Source organism: Trichechus manatus, unplaced genomic scaffold (genome assembly GCF_000243295.1).
Source record: "Trichechus manatus latirostris isolate Lorelei unplaced genomic scaffold, TriManLat1.0 scaffold00078, whole genome shotgun sequence".
NCBI lineage: Eukaryota > Metazoa > Chordata > Mammalia > Sirenia > Trichechidae > Trichechus > Trichechus manatus.
In genome coordinates this window covers 11,638,405-11,659,969 of record NW_004444014.1, presented here as the reverse complement: position 1 = coordinate 11,659,969, position 21,565 = coordinate 11,638,405, and the positions used below count along the sequence as shown (strand labels likewise).

At 43.9% G+C, this 21,565-nt stretch overlaps 1 protein-coding gene across 3 annotated transcripts in view; it reads left to right on the top strand.

Moving 5' to 3' along the window:
* The window catches only part of FHOD3 (formin homology 2 domain containing 3), a 537,856-nt gene that overhangs the window by 441,446 nt on the left and 74,845 nt on the right, over nucleotides 1-21,565 (top strand). For all 3 annotated transcript variants that reach the window (XM_004380906.3, XM_004380905.3, XM_012556799.2), the window contains one exon: nucleotides 2,741-2,955. In XM_004380906.3, the coding sequence (XP_004380963.1) occupies nucleotides 2,741-2,955 (215 nt within the window). The remainder of the gene's footprint in view (nucleotides 1-2,740; nucleotides 2,956-21,565) is intronic.

The window sequence follows — 21,565 nt, the reverse complement described above, 5'->3', positions numbered from 1 at the left end:
GTCCCCCAGATAGTTGCTGTCTTAGTCATCTAGTGCTGCTCTAACAGAAATACCACAAGTGGATGGCTTTAACAAAGAGAAGTTTATTCTCTCAAAGTCCGGTAGGCTGCAAGTCCAAATTCAGGGCTTTGGCTCCAGGGGAACACTTTCTTCGTCGGCTCTGGAGGAAGGTCCTTGTGATGCATCAGTCTTGCTTTGGTCTGGGAGCATCTCTGCGCAGGAACCTCAGGTCTAAAGGATGCGCTGTGCTCCCGGCACTACTTTCTTGGTGGTATGAGGTTCCCATGTGTCTCTGCTCACTTCTGTCTTTTATATCTCAAAAGAGATTGGCTTAAGACACTATCCAATCTTGTAAAACCCATCAGTATAACTGCTGCTAATCCATCTTATTACATTATAATGATAGAGTTTACAACACATAAGGAAATCACATCAGATTACAGAATGGTACACAATCATACAATACTGGGTATCATGACCCAGCCAAGTTGACAGATATTTTCTAGGGACACAATTCAATCCATAATAGTTGGGGTGAACCATTTGGCTGTCAGCCCATGCTGGTCAGCCTTGGCTGCCCACCAGCAGGGGTGGTAGTGTCCAGGAGCAGGGCTGGGCCAGTGAAAATGAAGGTTATAGATGGGTTGTCCTCCTGGCTTGAGGCCTTTCAGGTGAGACTTCATTCCCACCCTTCCTGTTGCAGCACTGCTTTCCTGCTTCATGATCCTGATCTCCTGGACTTGTCCAGATCCCCTTATTTGCATGCCATCCCTTCCTTGCCCCTTTCTGCTGTCGCAGAAGGCTTAGACTCAATGTGGGAATTCCTGTGCTCACAAACTCCTCCTGGGCCTCTAACATTCCTGGCCTCGGACTTGATACTGCCCCATTTAACACGTTCCTCCTGTTGGGGATCCGACTCTTTCTGGCAGCCCTTCCCCTAAAAATCACTTTCTTCCAAGGTTCCTGTCACTTCCACAGCCAGGTGGTTTTTCCTTGCTGGCCTGAAGTTCAGAAACACACTCCTTTTGTTACCTCTCCTACCTTTTGAGACGTGATGTTGTTAGCAACGGAAGTCCAGGGTTTCTGAATCTCTCTCCCTGGGTATAGCTTCACCCCGTAACTGTGAGGTACCTACCCTTGCCAAGCCTCAGTGTGTGTATGCACAGAGCCATCATACATCTTTTATCAGGAAATCACCATGAAAGCACTCACTCTCTCAGAAAATGCTATCAGGTACATTTGCCCCTCTGGTGTCTCAGGCTGCAGGTAGACCTCTGCAGGTCAGGTGTTGCTCTGCAGGTTCTCACTGCATGCCAGGCTTGTTTTCCATCAGCTGACAAAGGCAAGGCACCAAGGGACAGAATAAAAGAATGATAATCTTCCTGTTTTCAAAAATCCTATTATCTGCTTGTTGAAAACAGACGCACATATGTGAAAGATGACTAAATATGCCAGGCAGTAAATGTAAAATGCCATCTGAGTTGAATGGACTACATATCCGACATGAGTTCAGAGGCAAGGCCAAGATCACTTCCAGCTGTGGTGTTCAAGGCAGGCTTCACAGAGGGAGATGCGCGTGCGAACTTGGCCTGAAGGGCAGGCTGCCTTAGGCTGGCAGGGAGAAAGGGTGATGGATGGGTACAGACATGGGGAAACACACCCACTTTAGGGATGGGAGGAAGAAATGCATGTTTTCTAAATGCATTGTTTTAAATACATTCTCTGCCTTTCTTATCTGAGTGAATTAGGGGCACCATGTGCAGTGACGGGGTGAGGGCTGGGTGGCCAGAGTCAGGGACTTTTCTGGGGGGAGGTGGGTGGGCTTGGAGCTGTGAGTCCTAGTGGATGCAGAGTGAGGGTCCTGAATAAGTTGTTTCAAAGTTCAGTTGTGGACAAGATAGTCAGAAACCTGCTCCAGCTGAATTCATAAATTTATTTCTGAACAAATAATGGTGAGTAAAATTAGCAGACATCTGGAAGAGGCACATATTTCAAAGTTATTTTGGTCTGATCTATAAAGCGCACTGTGAGGAATATGATTGGTAGCTGGTCTTAATAAACAGTTAGTGGGTTCTGCCTGCCTGAAATGCAAAACAGATGTATCTTTGTTCTTTTAAACTGACTTTGATGAATAAACTATATGTGACGTCAGGTCCAAGCTATTGGATTTCTGAGTCCGACTCGGAAATATTTTAGAATATAAAAAAGTTTCCATGGTCGACACCGAGAGAACAAAGTGAATTCCAGTTGCATTGCTGTTAGCATTGAAGCAGGTTCAGAAATTCAGAGACGCCTCCGTCCAGACAACCCCTGTCTGTGTTTGGGGGCATTGTTCCTCTCTGCTGCACCCGCCCATTGCACAGCTGTGAGCTCTGAGAGTGGTTGGTTCTCAGCTGTCACCATCAGGGCTATTTGGTGGTCATTATTGCTGTTTTGCATATTTGTACAAATGTCTCCTAAAAGAGCAGCATAGGAATCCTGCAGCAGCGACCCAGGGTCTGAGGACTGTGTGATGTTTCCATCTCCCCTAGTTTGCTTGGTTATGAATGGTGCGGGTTTTTTAATCAGCAGCATCTTGGCTTGGCTGGGTGTTTTTGGCAGACTGGCCCTCCAGTCGGCTCTGCGCTGTGCTCGGTGCATCAGGAAACCAGCTCACTCTGCAGGTGTTTCATCCATAAACAAGCATCAGCCACGGGCTCCTCTTTCTTTTTACGGAAACCCTTTGGAATTTAACTTTCAGATACAAATACTTGGAGCAATTGGCAGCCGAGGAGCATGAGAAGGAGCTGAGAAGCCGGAGTGTGAGCCGGGGTAGAGCTGACCTCTCCTTGGACCTGACCTCACCCGCAGCCCCTGCCTCCCCCGCCCCTCTGAGCCATAGCCCTTCATCTCTCGATGCACAAGAGGCTGTCACGGTACCATCCTCCTCCTTAGGAACACCTCAGCATCTCCAAGGTGAGTGCAGGGAGAGAAGAGGGAAAAGTGATGGATTAGCATCAGACAGGCTTCTTCTGTAACATAGTAATGATTCTTATGTGCAAACTAATACTGAAACAGCAAGTAAGGGTAAGTTTAGGGGTGACTTCTGCCTGTGTGTCACTCTTAAGAAATTTGGATCTCTTCAGAGCCGTTTGTATGAATGCAAAATTATTTATGCAGGCTGTCCATGTATGACCATTGATAAAGGAGAATATAGAAAATAGGACTTACTTTGACATTCAATCCTAAATCACAGAGTATTAACTTAGTACTTTATTATGTGGGTATGTGGATCTGCCCAACAAAGCCATCTTTTTTGAATGTTACTACCATAGGAACTGTCAGTCTGGTTTAAATTATATTGATGGAGAATAAAATTAATTAAAGCAAGCAAAGAAAAATGTTGACATTGTGAAAACAGAAGGTAAATATTGAAGAAGAAAAATATTAATCTAGTAAAAAAATTACTGGCACATGGTATGTGTGGGTGTGTGTATGCATGGTTCTGTGCAGACAGACAGACTCTTCCTGGCGAAATTCCCTGTCTTCTTAGCTTTATTTGGAGAAAAACAATATTGTCCACTGCAGCCTTCGCACATCAGCTGGTTGTCTGATTGCTCCGTGCGTTGTGGGTTCGCTTTCTTTTGTATCAGCACGGGGGATGGTTCTCGGACATGGGCTTCTACTCAGTGCTTGTTGATTCTCCCTGCAGCTATCACTGTTTGATTTAATCGAGTGTTATGACTTGCAGCCTGATGTACACTTAGCCAACAGAGGAAAACAGAGACACTACACTTTTAACTCTAGGAGTGTTGACTAAATATGGTGTAAAGTTTAATGTAAACAAGGGAAAAACTCAATGACCTCAGCAGAACTGGATGTAACGGAACGATAGTGTCTGTCTAACTCTTTGGCTCTCCAAGCCTCCGGGCTGGTTCCGCAGGAGCAGGCTGGCTCTACTACAGCTTTCCATCAGTCCAGTTACTCTAGTGCTCCAAGCCATGGAAGATTGTCCCCGGCAGATGGCTCAGTCACAGATGAGTAATAGTTGGTCTTAAAATTCTGAGACTCTGAGAATCAGAAAAACAGACTGTTGTATAAGAGCCCTGGGTTCCCAAACCCTGCCTCATATCATTGCTATATCTAAATCATGGTATTTCTAGAGCCAAATGAAAAATCTCCCCCTGCAAACTTGTGGTTCAGCACTTAATCTTGGAACTTTTAACTCTGAGAGTCGTACCTCCAGCAGTTCACAGAATGGTGGTCTAAACTGTGAAGTACAGAATAGCCCCAAGCAGAGAGGGAATTGTCAGCATCTGTAAGTATTGTTTTTCCTCAAATCTTTAATCTACTTGATGTTTGCTTGTGGCAAAGAGTTCCTCAAGTACTTCGTCCAGTCATAGTTGAACTGTATGCCACCCTGGTGGCACAGTGGTTAAGAACTCGGCTGCTAAGCAAAAGGTCAGCAGTTTGATCCACCAGCTGCTCCTTGGAAACCCTATGGGGCAGTTCTTCTCTGTCCTATAGGGTCGTTATGAGTCATAAACAACTTGACGGCAATGGGTTTGGTTTGGTTTTATGCAATTAAAAAGACAGGATATTTTCAACTTCAATAAGAAAGCCGATAGTAATTATTTTGTATATACACACTATACATTTGGGGAAATACAAAGTTATTTCTGTACACTTCCAGGAAGATAAATAGCAAATGTTTTTTTCCTTCAAAGAAGGGATTAATAGAGACTGAGAGAATGCTTGATTGATATCACTTAATAAATGATAACTGTAGCTGAAAAAGGAATACTAGGCTTGAATTTATACATATTTACAAATTAATATATAGCATGGTGTGATTTTCTTTGCTTTTTCCTGCAAAAAAAAGTAATAGCTTTTGTTGAAGGTTAAAGAGCTGTCCATCATATGTTAGGTAATTATGATCCCAATTAGTTGGAACCAGAAAAATGTTCTAACTCCCTTGTCCCAATACATGACTAAATTATAACACTGGAAATTATGTTGTTGTTGTTGTTGGGTGCTGTTGAGTCGGTTCCGACTCATAGTGACCCTATGTAACAGAGTAGAACTGCCCCATAGGGTTTTCTTGGCTGTAATCTTTATGGAAGCAAATCGCCCTATCTTTCTCCCGTGGAATCGCTGGATGGGTTCAAACCACCAACCTTTTGGTCAGCAGCTGAACTCTTAACCGTTTGCACCCCCAGGGCTCCTTTTTGGAAATTATAGATGTGTAAACAGAAATGCTCTAAGAGGATGGTCTCAGAAGAACTACTGAGACTTCCTTCTGGTTTAGAGAGCTTTACCTTATGGCAAAAATACAAAGTTAGGTATGACAGAAAGATTTTTCTCAGTTTAGTTTGCTAGTGTTCTTTGAAAGATTCCACTAGCATCCAATTAATAGTCTATTATTTCTACCTGGTGGTGCTGTGGTTGAGAGCTTGACTGCCAACTAAAAGGCTGACAGTTTGAACCCACCAGCTGCTCCCCAGGAGAAGGATGTGGCAGTCTGCTACCATAAAGATTTACAGCCTTGGAAGCCCTATGGGGCAGTTCTACCCTGTCCTACAGGGTCACTATGAGTTGGAATTGACTCAACGGCAATGGGTTTGGTTTTTTGTTTTTTTAGTTTCTACCAGATCCCATTTTCAAGTGTTCAAAGTAATTTTTTGCTTATCCCTAAGAGTTATAATGTCCCAACATCTGGAGGAAGAATAAAAAATATAATCACATATCCAGATGTCTGTCCTGCCCCAAACACCTGACATTATATAGTCCAAATGTGCCAGGGATTGACTCACTTTTTCACTCTTTATCCTTATGGAATTATGTGATAATAATACACCTCACATTTTTGTAATGGTTTGCCCACCAACCCTAAAAAAAGCTCCTATTTAATCCCTTGTCACTATATCTGAGTAAATAGGGGAGATGCAATTATCTATATTTCACTGAGTCTCAAAGACATTGGAAGATTTGCTGACAGTCTCGTGGGTGCAACGTTAAGAGTAGAACTCAGCCCTTTCACTCCCATTCCAGCCATTTATCATGAAATCATGGCACTGTGCTGTTTGTGGAAGTGTTCACAGTAATGTCACACTATCTCTATTGAATTATATATACCCCAGGACTAAAAGTCCATTTATGTGTTCTTTTATTAAAACTCCTTACTCAGATTCTGGAAAACTGTTAAAAGCACAAGACATGAAAACATTAGAAACTACATTTCCTTTTCCCTTACCCAAAATATATTTTAAAAGAAGGAAGGGCTAATAGTAAAATACCAATAACGTTATATGTCATCTAGTCAGTTCTTTCAGCCAAAAACATTCTCAGCTAAATCTGCTGTAACTTTTGTATAAATTACGCCACTACCCCCACCATCAAGTCAATGTGTGCTTGAATTATTTTTCCATCTGGCCCTCTTGTGGCTCACAGCAGATGTTTGTCCCAATACTGTGTGGACTCAGTGGTGATGGTCTGAGTATTTTTCCTCTGTGTGAAACTACCAGGCCCAACTGAGAAGCAGACATATACATGTGTTCTCGTTTGTACTGTACTCTAGTTAATGGAGATAATCAGTCCATAGTTTAGGTAAACATGGATGGGCCTCTCTCTTCATCCATTGCTTTGATTATCCTTATTCTTTCTCTAACTCCTGGTAGTAGATCTCCAAATATCTATCTAATAATTCCGTTTCCTGTTATTTAAAAAAACTCACAGACCACTCTAGAAACAAATAAGTAACTCTCACTAATCAGAAAAAATGTACAGTGTTCTTATTTGTCTCTCTATATAGAGATAGAGTTCTTTAATATGACTCTTGGGAAAGTTACTCTGAGGATTTGGTGTGAATGATTTGCACTTGACTACTAACCTAAAGGTCGGCATGTTGAACCCACCCAACAGTGCCATGGAAGAAAGGCCTGGCAATCTGCTTCTGTAAAGGTTACAGCCAAGAAAACCCTGTGGAGCAGTTCTACTGTGTAACATATGGAATCAACTCAATGGCAATGGGTTTAGTTTTTTTTATTTTTTATGTGCCTGTAAGTGAAATCAATATATCAGGGTAACCTATTATCACAGTATCAGATCCAGGTAACTTATATCATGGAAATAAAGTGAAAAAAACTACTCACTTGAAAACCAGATGTTGATGGTGGTCTGAAGATGTCCCAGTGTAGACCTGCTTTCTATAGTGGGCTGGACGTGTGTTCTCTCTTTGCTCCCTCCCTTTCACATGTGAGTCTTCCCTGAGGCTGGGTGAGAGAATGACTTTCCCGTAGAAGGAAGCTTCTGTCAAGAGCTTACTAGTGGCTTTTACTCACTAGCCTAGCCATGAGCGCATACATAATGGCTAGGTTATTTTTCTTAAATTTAGTACTATATTCTCCATATTGCACACAGAAATAATGCTTTAGAGATACGTTTGAAAATTTTGCCACACTGTATTAATTTTATGTCAGGGAAAAATATGTTCAATGGTGATTATTTTTTTTCCCTGTAATTGAATTCGTAGGCATTTCCAAATGTCTCATTGTTTAGCCCTGGAGGTATAAAATGTGGCCTGTATGGCATGGCCTACTCACCAACATTCACCTTGTGGCATTTACAGGAATTACTGACATGGTACACTGATATTTCTTCTTCCATATCCAAGCATTTAAAGTGCTGACAAATATAGCCATTCCTCTGACCTTCTGATCCTCAAACCTGGCTAAAGTGTAGACATATATCATGAAGTGCTCAGTTCATTTAAATGAATAATCATTTTTCATGTAGGTATCCACTCCTTATCATGACTGTCATCATTGTTACCAATCCTTGACTGAGCATCTTTGTCGCCTTTGTTGTATAACATATTTTGAGTCTCCTTCTGATGTAGACACTCTCCTATGTTACCTAATCCACATGGCAGAAATCAGAAACATCTGGGATCCTATTTCCAGCTGGCATAGTAGCAATGGAATATTGTCAATCATCAGCCTAATGCATGCTGGTTTCCTTGCATAAAGCTTTTGTACACCTCCAGTCCAGTATTTCATGAATTGGCAACGTATTAGATTCCTTGTGGTTGGGTGACTCAGGGCTGCCCCACCTCCCCATAACTCACCTGACTGCCACTTCTTGATGCCATTTGGTCAGTTAGAATCTCTCAGGAGCCCTACCTGAAGCCAAGGCTTTGGCTGCTACACTGCTATGGGACTTTATTGAGAGCCTTTGCAAATCACTGACTTTTTCTGCCTTGCAATTCTCAGTCTCTAAAAATGGAAAAAGGCAAAACCTTCCCTTCCTCCCCACCCCCCCCCCAATAGGGAATCACAGTTACCTGCATTTGTGTTTTCTTATACCAAATTTTAAACATTAAATAGTCTTGAGTCCTTGTGAAAGTAGACAATATATAAACTGTAAGTAAATTCAGGGCACAGAATGACATTGGGAAAGTTGCTAAAGGAGGGCATTATATGGTCAACATGTGTTTTCATAGACAGCTATTAGATGTCAGGAATTGTGAAGAGTCTGAGACTTCACCCTACTTGTAAGCTAGTAAGTAGGCCTGCCACAATTTCATGAACATTGGTGGAAGACATAAAACTCCTGGGTCAGAGACAAAGGACTTTATTACTCATAGCAACAGTAGTAGCCAGATTATTAGCATTTGTGTGATTTTCCCCAGCTCCAGTTCCCACAGGGTGATGTGAATAGAGCCATGTGACACCTGCACACACAGTGTGAGGAACCTGAGGAAAGGAACCCAGAGCTTAGAGAAGCCAAATCTTTTATAATGGACAGCAAGAATGCCTTCTTTCTGTCCCAGAGAGCGGAAGACATTGTATTTATTACACTATGCAACACACAAACCATCCTTTTGCTCTGGAGGGAGACACTATCGCTGTCTTCCAAGGCTATTTGCTGTTCAAATATCCTTGGAAAGATAGTCCAGACAAAGGCTGTCAGTGCTTCTGCTCTCAGGACTACAGAAATATGAGAGACCCATGGAGAATTGTTTTCCAACATTAGATTATAATAGTTTGTAACCAACCTTTACTATCAAATTTGCACCCTAAAATGTGTTTTAAGTAAACAAAAAATTAAAGTTTTTAACAACAATTGACTAGTTTGTTCTCTTTTAACAAAAAGAAAGAGCATCTAGAGCTACAAGACCCAGTCTAGATCAGGCACTAGAGGTGAATGAGCTTATCTGAATCCAGAGAGGCAAACAGGGACTCTGGCTTATTGGCTGGTGAAACATCAATACCTTTCATCCCAGATGGGAGCCTTGGGTGAATGCTTCCAGGTACAGTCACGAGGCCTCCATATGTAGGGACAATAAAGATGCTTTAGTCAGTGTGGTGTTTTGAATTTCCATAGTCAATGACTGTGACCTGGAAATAGCAGAAAAGGATGACTCTCTGGCACCTTCTAACATCCTTGTCTGTGCTCCACGACCTAGTATCCCCTTTGCCTCCTTTCCCTATAGCATCCCTACTTTTCCCCACATCACCCCATAACACATTTGCACACAGTGATGTAATACCTGTAAGATAATCACATGTTGGTTTTCCAATCCCTAAAAGTATGCTTTTTCGGGAGAACCCCTGGGTTCAATGATCCTGGAAAGCCTCTTGTCTGCCTCTGAACTTGGCATGCATCTTTAGAGCCTCCTGAAGCTGGAACTTCCTCTGAGAAAGCTGCCTCCACCAGACACATAGGGAAGTTCCAGTAGCTTTTTATTGACTTTCTAGATCCAGCAGATCTGAATCCTTCTGCATCCTCCAGATAGTCTCCAGACGCAAAGTGTTACTTTCCTTTCATGTCTTCTGCATTTCTTATCATTGTTTTGTCTCACTCCTTCTCATCATGTGGTTTCATCTCACCATTTTGTCTCATTCTTTCTCATCATTTTGTTTCAATCTTCTTACTGATGTTTCTTTTGCCTGCCACCTAAGTGTTGGGCTTTTCCCAGGTTCCTTCCCCAGCTCCCCTCCCTTTTCACGCCACACCCTGTCACGGGGCCCTAGCATCCACACTTGTAATTTTAACTACCTCCCATGTGCTGATAACTTCCAAGTGTGTATCTCCAACTTTAGCCTTCTTGAACTCAGGATGTGTATCCAGCATCTTTAAACATTCCTTCAGATACTCAGACTTGCCAGGTACGAGTCTGAGGGACATTCAGATGAAGATGTCACCCATAAACCCCCATCCCTAAACTTATTCTTACCTTCTAGTCCTCATCTGGTTAAGACCATCTCTTTTGGCCCAGTCATTTAAGCTGGAAGCATGCACGTAATTCTCAACTCCTCCCTCAGTGCTCACCCCCACATCCACTCAATGACCAGGTGTTTGTTGTGCTCCTTTCTCTCAAATCAGCCCCGTCTCTCCATCACCAGTGCCTTAGTCATAACCTCCACCATCTGTGGTCTGGACCATTTCGATAGCTTATATATTCACCTTTGTTATCTTCTAATGCCTAAAGCAGAATAGGCATTTGGTAAATGTTTTGTGAATAAAAAAAGAACAAATGAATGAATAAACATGATAAAAGGAAACAGACACATTAATCTACAGAGACAACTGTTTCCGCTGTACTCAGTGAGAAGTTTGTTACTGAAGAAGATAGACTTGACTATACCAGCCACTCTATAAAGACTGAAAAAATGATAGAGAGGGAACTTTTGCAGAGAGCTGATGTAATATATCTGGGCATGTCTTTCTAAGACTCTAGCTATAATACCAAAAAAAAAAACCAAACCTGTTGTCATCAAGTCAATTCCAACTCTAACTGTAATAGAGGAGTAAAATTCAGAGGGTGATTCTAGACAAGTTGATAGTTGGGATGTTTATTCAACTGCCTGTTTTAAAATTTTTTAATCAACTTTATTGAGGACTAAGTACAGTAAAATGCACATATTTTATGTGATCAGTTCAATGGTTTTGATAGATGCACATACCTCTCTAATCCCATTCAAGATATAGAACATTTCCATCAGCCCTTTTTTTAAAAAAAAATAATATTTTATTGTGTTTTTGGTGAAAGTTTACCCAGCAATTAGAGTCCCATTTAACAATTACTACACAAATTATTCAGAGACATTGGTTGCATTTTTCACAATGTTTTAAGATTCTCATCAATTCCCTTCTGGATGTTTCACTTCCAGTAATCTGGTTTTCCTGTCCCCTTACCCTTTCGTCTTTGCTTTAGAGTAATTGTTGACCTCAACTGCCTTTGTGAATTAATCTGCTAACAAGTACAGATAAACTGGGTTGTTGACTAAGTGGAAAGCCACATCCATAAGTGACCAGGTGTAAGTGAGGAAGGGTTAACTCTTCTGAGTTAGAATTTAAAAGTGAGATTTTTAGTCATACACCAATCTCAGGCCAACTGGTTCTGCTTGCACTTGGTCAGAGTTAGCTGGCAGGAAGAACTAATATTTTTTTTTTTGAGATTACTATTTTTACCTTATTAAATCTCTTGGCTATGACTTCAGAGACCACTTTAGCTTAAAAAATATTTTAGGGAAAATATTTTTTATTTCATATCTGAGTTTCAGTGCCTAGCAGCGTGTCTGGCATATGAAATATTTTTCAAATAAGTGAGTTTTGCTACTAGTCACATTAGAGCATCGAATTTGGAGGAACTGCATGCTGCTAATGAGGCATTGGTTATTTAGTGGTAGATTTCATGCCTTCCATGCAGGAGACCTGGGTTTGATTCTCAGCCAATGCACCTGATCTGCAGCCACCACCCATATGTCAGTGGAGGCTTACATGTTACTGTGATGCTGAACAGGTTTCAGTGGAGCTTCCAAACTAAGACAGAATAGGAAGAAAAGCCTTGTGATCTGCTTCTGAAAATCAGCCAGTGAAAACCCTGTGGATCACAGCGTTCTGAGTCTGTTGTGCATGGGGTCACCATGATCAGGGGCCAACTCAACAGCAACTAACAACACCACATCCTGCTAAGCCAGAAAAAATGAACTAGCCAAAAAACTCAAGCTCAATCAGTTTACTTGTTAGGTGTTATTATTTAGGACTATCAATTTTAATGCTAGTGTGTCTTTTCCGAAATAGCAATTTTTGTTTTGATGTCCTTGATATTTCTGTTTGTGACTTGACAAGAACTAGAGCTGCGATATAAATGCATTGCCAGTTTGCAATTAGACACTATCTTCAGCCTTGAGGAGAGGCTTGTCTTCCTATTTGCTATTGCAAGAAAATAGGCATCTAGTTAACCCAGGAGATCCATCATCCTTACTGGGCGTGCAAGGACCAGTGAGTATTGGAATCAGTCTTGTTTGACCCTGTTTGAACCAAGACAAAAACTCTCTACTCCATCTTTAGAGGAAGTATTTAAACAAGCTCAGAGGAAGCCTTCAAAACCTGTGTTGATGTTTGGAATCATATGGTTTGGGCTCAAAATGATGATACAAAAGTGAATGCTCAGTAATCTTAAATTGCTTTCAATTTGTGTTTATTGTGTGAAATAGAATCTATATGTTGATCAATATTAGAATAATTGGATTTGAAACTGGTTTATTTTGTTTGTCCTATGTGATACCACAGTGGAGTCATGTCAAATCCATGTTTAGTCAAGTGAACTCAATCAGAAGTATGCTCTTGGGGATGAAAGGAAAGAAGTAGAAATTACAGTTTAAATAACGCTGGTAATCTCACCAACATTCACCTCAAGTGCATGTCCCCGAGTTAGCATGAGATGAGGGACAGGGGTCTGTTTTTTTCTTGGGCCATTCCTGGTTCCCATGTGCCTCTTGCAGTGTTGAACAACTTGCTGCACCAGATGTAATTTTAGAGTTTAAGGATTTGTATTTGGAGGTAACATGACCCATGAATACAAACCCAGTACTTCTTATGACGTTTCATTGAAGCTTAATGAAAACCTTGATTGTTCAAACTATAGAGGGTGGGTATGGTATCTATAAAGTGACACCTTCCAAAGGGACTTTTGAAGATAATTTTGACTATGTATGGTTTTCATCTGAAGAGATAACTTAGGCCCCAACCTGTATGGAAAATCTAGTTCTGAAATTTGAGGACAAAGCTGGGCTTAATTTTTTGAGGCATACACATTAGAAAGATGAATCAGTATTTTCCTGGTGATAAAAAGTGTTTCTTTTGTAAAGCTTAGTAGACTGAGTTTGTGCCCATTGTAAAGAAACTACACCTATGGAACAGAAAATCTCAACCAGAAGTGATTTTGCCTCCCTTCCCCACCCCCCCAAGGACATTTGATAATATCTCGAGGGCAGGAGGTGCTATTGGCATCTATTGAGTATAAGTTAGCGTCTTGGTTATCTAGTGCTGCTCTAACAGAAATACCACAAGTGGATGGCTTTAACAAAGAAAAGTTTATTCTCTCACAGTCTAGCAGGCTGCAAGTCCAAATTCAGGGTGTCAGCTCCAGGGGAAGGCTTTCTCTCTTTGTCGGCTCTGGAGGAAGGTCCTTGTGAAGCATCAGTCTTCCTTTGGTCTGGGAGTATCTCAGCACAGGGACCTCAGGTCCTAAGGACATGCTGTGCTCCTGGCACTGCTTTCTTGGTGGTATGAGGTCCCCATGTCTCTCTGCTCGCTTCTCTCTTTTATATCTCAAAAGAGATTGGCTTAAGACACTATCTAATCTTGTAGACCTCATCAGTATAATCCATCTTCTTACATCATAGTGATACGGTTTACAACACATAAGGAAATCACATCAGATTACAAAATGGTACACAATCATACAATACTGGGAATCATGACCCAGCCAAGTTGACAGATATTTTGGGGGGACACAATTCAATCCATGACAGTTAGGGATGTACAGTGTATGGGAGATCCTCCCACAGCAAAGAATCATATGACCCAAAATATACATAGTACTGAGGTTGTGAAACCCTGCTGTAGGGTAAATCTGCGTGAACAGCTTAGCAAGAACTGGCCCAACACCAAAGGCAAAGTCTAAAGAATTTTCAAAGTTGTGAGCTTATTCTCTTGGGACCTTTTTCAGATTTATGTGATTGAACCACAAGTTGAGAGTAGATAGTGTTAGTTATTAGCTATGAACTGGGGAGGTCTCTGGAATCTACACAGTTTGGAGCAACTATTATAGAACTGGCTGGCCCAGCCTTTGGTTTCATAAGACCTGCCAGAAAGCCAAGTCCTGGCAAAGTCGTCAAGACACCATCACAGACTGAAATCAGCTGACGCCACCCAAGGACTTATTAAGTTCAGATCTTTCTACCAGCAATTTATCTCTTCAAAGAAAAATTGCATGACAAAAGATTCCAACTGGACACTGTGGACTTAGCTGTCAGAGACATTGATGAAAGCAGAATTGGAATGTTCTTGCCCACTGTATGCCCCTCATACCAGGAATGATTATATACTTCTCTTTTGTGGCTTAAGTCACCCACCACACAATGTAACATCATAGTTCATAGCACAAAAGTTTCAGTCAGGCCGACCTAGGTTCATATCCAGCTCTGCTAACATTAGCTCTGTTTATCAGTAGGGCCCTGTCAGAAGTAGATGGTAATAAGTGAAGGCATTCAATGAAGGGACTTTTCGCAAAAGAGTGGATAGGGACAGGGTTAAGGGACCGTCAGAGGAGTAGCAACAGTGGGAAGCTGTGAACTGTTCCCACCTCTTGGCCTAAAGGGACTTGGAGAATGGCTGGGACTTGGTGAGAGCTATAGCCATCAGGGGGACCACTGGACAGAACCAGTGTCCTGCCAACCTGTGCCAAACTGTGGCCCTGCATGAAGGGAGCAGGAACATAAATACCCCAGCCTCCCTGTCCTCTCACTTTCTAGTCTTTGTCTGTGTCTTCCAGCAACCAAACCCATCTCCGAGTCAGAGAGTAAGCAAATGCAGAAGTGTTCCCTGTAGAGGTCAGCCTCCCAGTGCACAAAGCAGAACGGAGAATGGGCCTGAAGGAGCAATCCAAGAGTGTCCAGCCTGCTGTGTAGCCCTGGATGAGTTCCTTAACCTCTCTGAACATGTTTCCTCATTTCTCACACAGGGATATTAATCTTCATATTGTTGGTGTGAGAACTAAACAGGGTGAAGTGTGAAGTGTGTATGATTCCTAGTACGGCATCGGTGTGTGGAAGGCACTAGTACCGTAGAAGGCACTCATCCTGTAGAAGGCACTCAGTACATAGTAACTTTTATTTTTACTTAGGGCCAAGCAGGACCTGACATCTAGAGAGATTTTGGGGACCAGATGCAGCATTGATACAGGGCTTTTGGAGGGATGAAGAGAACTAGATAGCACGAGTGAAGGTCTGCCCTGCCTGAGAAGGAGCAGGGCCAGCCAGGCTGAAGTCCTTGCACCCTGCTCTTTCTTCTTCTCTCCCAGTTTTGTGATCTGCCTGCACCAGTCACCTTCTCCATCTGACTGGGCAGCCTTTAATATTCTCTCAACAAAAATTCTTTAGTTTTCCCTCTTCGCTTTGGTCATCGTGTTGATAGCTTCCCGTCCTGGTTCCTCGACCCCTCTTTCTTCTGTAGTATCTGTTTCTTTTGGATAGAAATTCCTTTCAGTGGCCACATTCTGCTCATGGGTCCTTCCCAAAAGGATGGTGATGACCAGACTCCTGGTTACTTCCTTCTGAAGGGTCTGACGACCTCCTCCTCTCTGTTAATCCAGATTGCACGAAAGTATCTGCTACTATATTCTTTTATGCAGCTTAATTTTGATTTTTTTTCTCTTCTCTTATGCTCCTCCCACCCCATCCCAACCTTAAAATTTAGTTTATAGCCTCTTAATCAGGTCAATGCAGGTTCTGGCCAAATACATTTTTCTGGCCTTTGCTAAGTGCATTTTGGCTATGCCAAGATCCCATCAGTCTGCTCTCTCAGGATGTGGTCCAGGAAGACAGATCCCTGTTTTGGACACCTCTTATGTTGCCAGGCATTCCTTGCCATGTCCTCCTTTCATTCCCAGACTCACACACACCACTGAGAGAAGGGCTGCCTGGGCACCTGGCCCAAGCCCTTCTACAGTTCCCTTCCTTCTTTGTGCAGCCCAGAGATGCAGTCAGATCTCTGTGTCCTGTGTCTGTCTGAGGTGATTGGCAGGCATGGTAGTTATGGACAAGTGTGGGACGCCCTGGCAGGCCCTGATGTGCGGGGTTTGGTTTATCACACTCCCTCCTGAGCCTGCCTTGAGGTGGTGCTGCGGGGTCCTTACAGGCATGTGGACACCCTGCCCCCTTGGGCATGGGCCATCTGCATTCTATCCCAGCCCTGGATTTCTGAGGGTAATAACAGAGCCCTCCTCATAGAGAGGCTGTGAGGATTCTGTTTAGACAATTCACACGATTTGCTCGGTAAACATTCCTCACAGGAAACCAGCAGCCCTGCAGAGCCCGTCTTCTCCTCAAATGCTAACACAGTTCCTCTCCCAGTTGATATCTGGGATGGAAAAATTCTTCCAGCTGTCCAGAATCTCAACCCCTTTCCCTTGTGTTGGTCCAGTGGTGCTGTGTTTTCAGTCTTGCTCTTCCTTCTCTTGAGTTCCATTGATGGGGATTCACCTCTTCCTCCTCAGACCCTGTCTACATTGCTTGCTTACTGGACTGTTTATTCCACGCTGGCTAGGCACTTCATCCTATAGCTCGCAGGCACACCTAAGCTGTTTCCAGCAGGAAGCCTGGCTTGCCTGTGATGCAAGACAAAGTAAAATAGGGCCTAGTTCTCCTTGAAGTGGGGCCTAGCTCTGCCTGAAGCTGCCACCACTGCCTTAGGGTAGAGTTCCAGATCCTAACCTCAGCTAACAAGGCCCTCGGCCCGGGCCCTGGTGACCTTCCAGCCTCCCCTGCTCTCTGAGCTCCAGCCACGCAGGGCTTCTTTCAGCCCCTCCTGCCCGCTGTGTGCCCCAGCTCTCTGCCCACGCCCTCCCCTCTGCCCAGAACATTCTCATGGCCGCTTTCCCCCCTTTTAACTCCTTTGCATCTTTGGAGACTGTGCTTAAATGTCACTGTGTCACCTACCAGGCCTTGCTGAGGACTCTTGCCAGACTCTCCCAGGATCTTGTTTTTGATCATAGAACATCCACTGCATTTATAAATATTTTTTTTAAAGTTTTGCCAGGTGGGAGGCTCAGGGGCTGGGATTTCGCTATGTCCATTGGTAGTAGGGCTCACCCTCATTTACCATGCGGAGGCCATGTTTTAGGATGTTTAGGGCCCCTTCTCGTTGCTTCTCTGCAACTTCTGTGATGCGTTGGTCTGTGTCACTGTCTCTCATGCCGACACCATTATTGGGCTGTAGAAGGGCTCATTAAATACTGGGACTAGCAAGTGGGAAGCTGTAAACACTCTTTTCACCCCTAGGTGTTGACAAATATCGTAGCTCCCTTTAGGACTTTCCCTGTGGACTTATATGGTCCCTCCTGTTTCCTGGGAACTGAGTGAGGGTAGATGATACTTTTTTCCCATATCTGCTCGTAGGGTAGCAGGCCTGGCTTAGGGACAGTGACTCTTAAGGAATGATTATGTGTGTGTGTGTATATATGTATATATGTAGGGAGGGTATTGGTGGGGGAAGTCTTGGTGTAAGAGTATGGGAAATGGGAGAAGAAATGTTCTGGAATTCAGTGTGGAGTCTCAGGGCCATCCTCGGTGCTTCCTGAGTATCGACCAGAACTTTGTGACCCCAGGACCATGCTGAGGGCTCTCTGACGTGAGAGGAAGGAGAGGTCTTGGCCCTCAGGGAACTTTTGCCCTTGTCATTCCTGTATTTCATTAATACAGCTAGAGAATGCCTCTACAGTGGGCCCTGGCTCCTCCCTCTATAACTCCCTGTCACTTGATATCCAGCACCTTCACTTGGGTACCAACCACATACCGTTGTGACCCCTCTTGGCGGGTCTTGTTTATGTCCTGTGTCCCCGGTCAAGTGGAGTATTCTCTGAAAGCAGGCTGTGCACTATGCTGATGACCCACGTGTTGCCTGTGTCAGGAATAAGCATGTTTGCTTTCATTTATTGCCTTTGCTCTCAGCCTCTTGTTGATTTGCTTGATTTGAATATGTATGAATGTTATTTGGTTTGTTTATCATTAGGACAGCATCACATGCCACACGTTTGTAGTCAGACCTTGTTTCTTGGTTTTTTTTTTAGTTTTTATTATGATTGCTTTTTTAAAAAAAATTTTTTATTGTTGTAATTTAAATGAAGTTTATATTTCAAGTTAGTCTCCCATACAAAAATTCATGCATACGTTGTTATGTGACCCCAGTTGCTCTCCCCATACTGTGACAGCACAATCCTCCTTTCCAGCCCTGGTTCCCCATGTCCATTCAACCAGCTCCCAACCCTCTCTACCTTCCCATCTCACCTTCGGGCAGAAGCTGCCCATTTAGTCTCTTGTATCTACTTGAGCTAAGAGGCACACTCCTCACGAGTATCACTCTATGTCCCACGGTCCAGTCCAATCCCTGTCTGAAGAGTTGGCCTCGGGAACTGTTTTAGTTCTGGGCTGATAGAGAATCCAGGGGCCATGCTCTCCGGGGTTCCTCCAGTCCCAATCAGACCATTAAGTCTGGTCTTCTTACCAGAATTTGAGTTCTGTACGCCATCTTTCCCCTACTCCATCCGGGACTCTCTGCTGTGTTCCCTGTCAGGGCAGTCATTGGTGGTAGCCGTGTAGTCAGACCTTGTTGACCCTGAGTCATGTGTTTTGGTCAGGGGATGGCTCTGGAGATGACTACCTCCCCAGCAGTAATGGAAGAAAGATACCACCCTAGTGTTTTGAATCACAGGTTTCAATGATTGACTCCATGAAATTACCCAAAAACCTATCGCCATCAAGTCACTTCCGACTCATAGCAACTCTATAGGACAGAGTAGGATTGCCCCATAAGGTTTCCCAGGAGCAGCTGGTAGATTTGAACTACTGACTTTTTTGATTAGTCGCTGAGCTCTTAACCACTTCGCCACCAGGGCTTCTCCATGAACTTAGTACCTAACATATTGGGATGCAGTTGCACTATTTATTCTTGGGACTGTGTGGCTTTCCATTACCACCCCTGTCCTGTCAGCCACTGATTAATCAGGGGGCCAGCATGGTGGCTTGTGCAGAGTTCTGTATATTAAGTGGAATGAAGCACAGCAGTGGAGTAGACATATGTCTTTAGGGCTGAATAGAAGCACCCATCAAATCGAGGCTCTCACTACTTCACCTGCCCAGTCTCCTCTGGGGGTGGTGAGTAGACACAAGCTTATGGCAGCCACGCAACCCCACTCCCCGTCAGTGATAGAGCCGTGAGGAGGCACCATCGCCAGCTTTCACCATATGCTCACTAATTAAAACAGAAATGCCTGCCACATGCTAGGCTGTTGGAAACACATTTCCGTTTTGATGTGGCTATTCTGAAGTAAATGTGTGCAGAAACATACGCTTTCTGTCAACCAAATGGATGACACTGCCATTGCTAAACTCTGGTTTTGCTGTGCTTGTAAAACTAATGGGGTTTTGTATCTCTTTGCTAAATACTCTATTATCAGATGAAAAAGAAATTACCCTAAAAATTCCTTCAGCACCAAAGGGAGTTCTGAAAGACATGTTCCCTCTTTCCTGCACCCAGCCCAATTTTTGCTTTTAAGGAAAAGTCTATGACACGCCGTTCTTGGGCACGTGGCCTCACTGTTATGTGATCTTTGGCATTCTCTGAGGACTGCCAGTGCCTGAAACTTGGCCCTCACACCGCCAGTTCCTAAAATCTCCCTCTGGGGGACACCCAGCGGGGACAGCCACTGGACAGCGGGGGGCCTTTGCTACTCCCTCCCTGCTTCCCTCTCAGTCTCTCCAGGAGGCACGCTCTTGTACTAGGCCGTGGCCCCAGCAGAAGATGCACAACGTGGAGTCAGGCCGAAGCTTCAGAGCTGAAGGGAGAGGCCCTCACTGTACCCTCAATTCCCATGTGGAAAGCACTTGGGAGGCGGGTTCCCACAGAGGAGTATTTCTTCCCTGTTATATGTGGAAGTTACCCAAGAACATAAGGAAAGGCTGGTGTTTCACCCCACCACTGCCTCCCTCCCTACCCAATTCCCTGACTCATTCTCAGACGAAGGCAGCCTGAGAGCAGACAAGGGGTGAGGGTAGGGGTGGGCGTTGGGCCAAGTGAATCCTGGTAGAATCAGCTCTTACCGAGGGCAGCTGGGCCCCTTGCCCAGGGAGGCCTGAGCTTTCTTCCCCCATAGTAATGCCAGTGCCTGGTCTGCTGGGAGCTTGCTCTGCATGCCGCTTCCCCAGCCATCCCCACGCACCAGAGCTAACAGGTACCTCTACGGAGAGAGTTCACTGGTCAGTTTGTTCTCACAGGGCTTAGGCACATCCCTTACAGGTCAGCCTTGTGCAGATGCTGCACAAATTTCTTTATTGCTTCGTATGGTGTGTGTCTAGGGCTCTGGCACGTGCTCCTGGGACCACTGCCAGGATGCCACATAATATTGCCTTTGCCCAGCCCTGTGCCCTCTCAGGAGTGGCGCCGTCCTCGTCTGGCCATCACATGTGGCAGCTGGCTCAGATTTTTTTGTATTCTCAACCATTTTGCTGCCTATCCCGATGAAGTAACAGCTCAGAGCTGAGAGTTTTGCTCAGCAAAAACATGAGTAAGCCAGACCATGCCATTCCCCTGCTCCCTAGAGGATCCCACCAGTGGGAGCAGGAGCACTTGACCTCCAGTCCTGATAGGTTTGCAGATAGCTCTGTGCCCATGAGCGGTTCTGCTGAATAGCTTTCTCCATTATGGATTAATGTCATATTATGAGCAAACGGTCCAAGCAAAGGGTGATGGGCCTCATTGGTTTAGCCACTGATTTCAGAAAATGTGAGGCTGCTACTTGCCAGCTTGTTTCACTATGGATGTGGTTTTTTTTTTTTTTTCTATTTCTCTGAAAAGGCAGAAGAATCATGTATTAGTTTTTTATTGTTGCACAACAAATTACCACAAATTTAGCAATTTAAAATAACACTCATTTATTAACTCAGTTTCTGTCAGTCAGAAACTCAGGTAGATTCTCTGCTTTGGGTAACACGAGGCCGAAATCAAGGTTTTACCTGGCTAGGACCCTATTGGGAAGAATCCACTTCCGAGGTTATTCAGGTTGTTGACAGAATTCAGTTCTCCATGCTTGCAGAAGTGAAGTCCCTGTTTTCTTGCCAGCTGTCGCCCAGGAGTCATTCTCTGCTTGAGGGGCCATCTGCGTTCCTCATCATGTCACCCCTTTCATCTTCAAAGGCAGCAATGGCATTTCAGATTCTTCTCATGTTTTTCATCTCCCTGACTTCCTCTCTGCTTTTAAAACATTCACCTGATTGGGTCAGGCCCACCCAGGTACTCTCCGTATTTGAAAGTCAGCTGACTTGGGACTTTAATTTTTATCTGCAAAATCCCTTCACAGCAGTACCTGGATCAGTGTTTGAGTAACTAACCAGGGGGTGGGAATCTTGGGGGGTTACCTTTAGAAATCACAGATTAGCCCAGAAAAATCGACCTCAAATCCAGTTTCACATCCCACTTCATACTCTGAAGAAATTACTGTTGTATTGTCTCCATTGTTGTC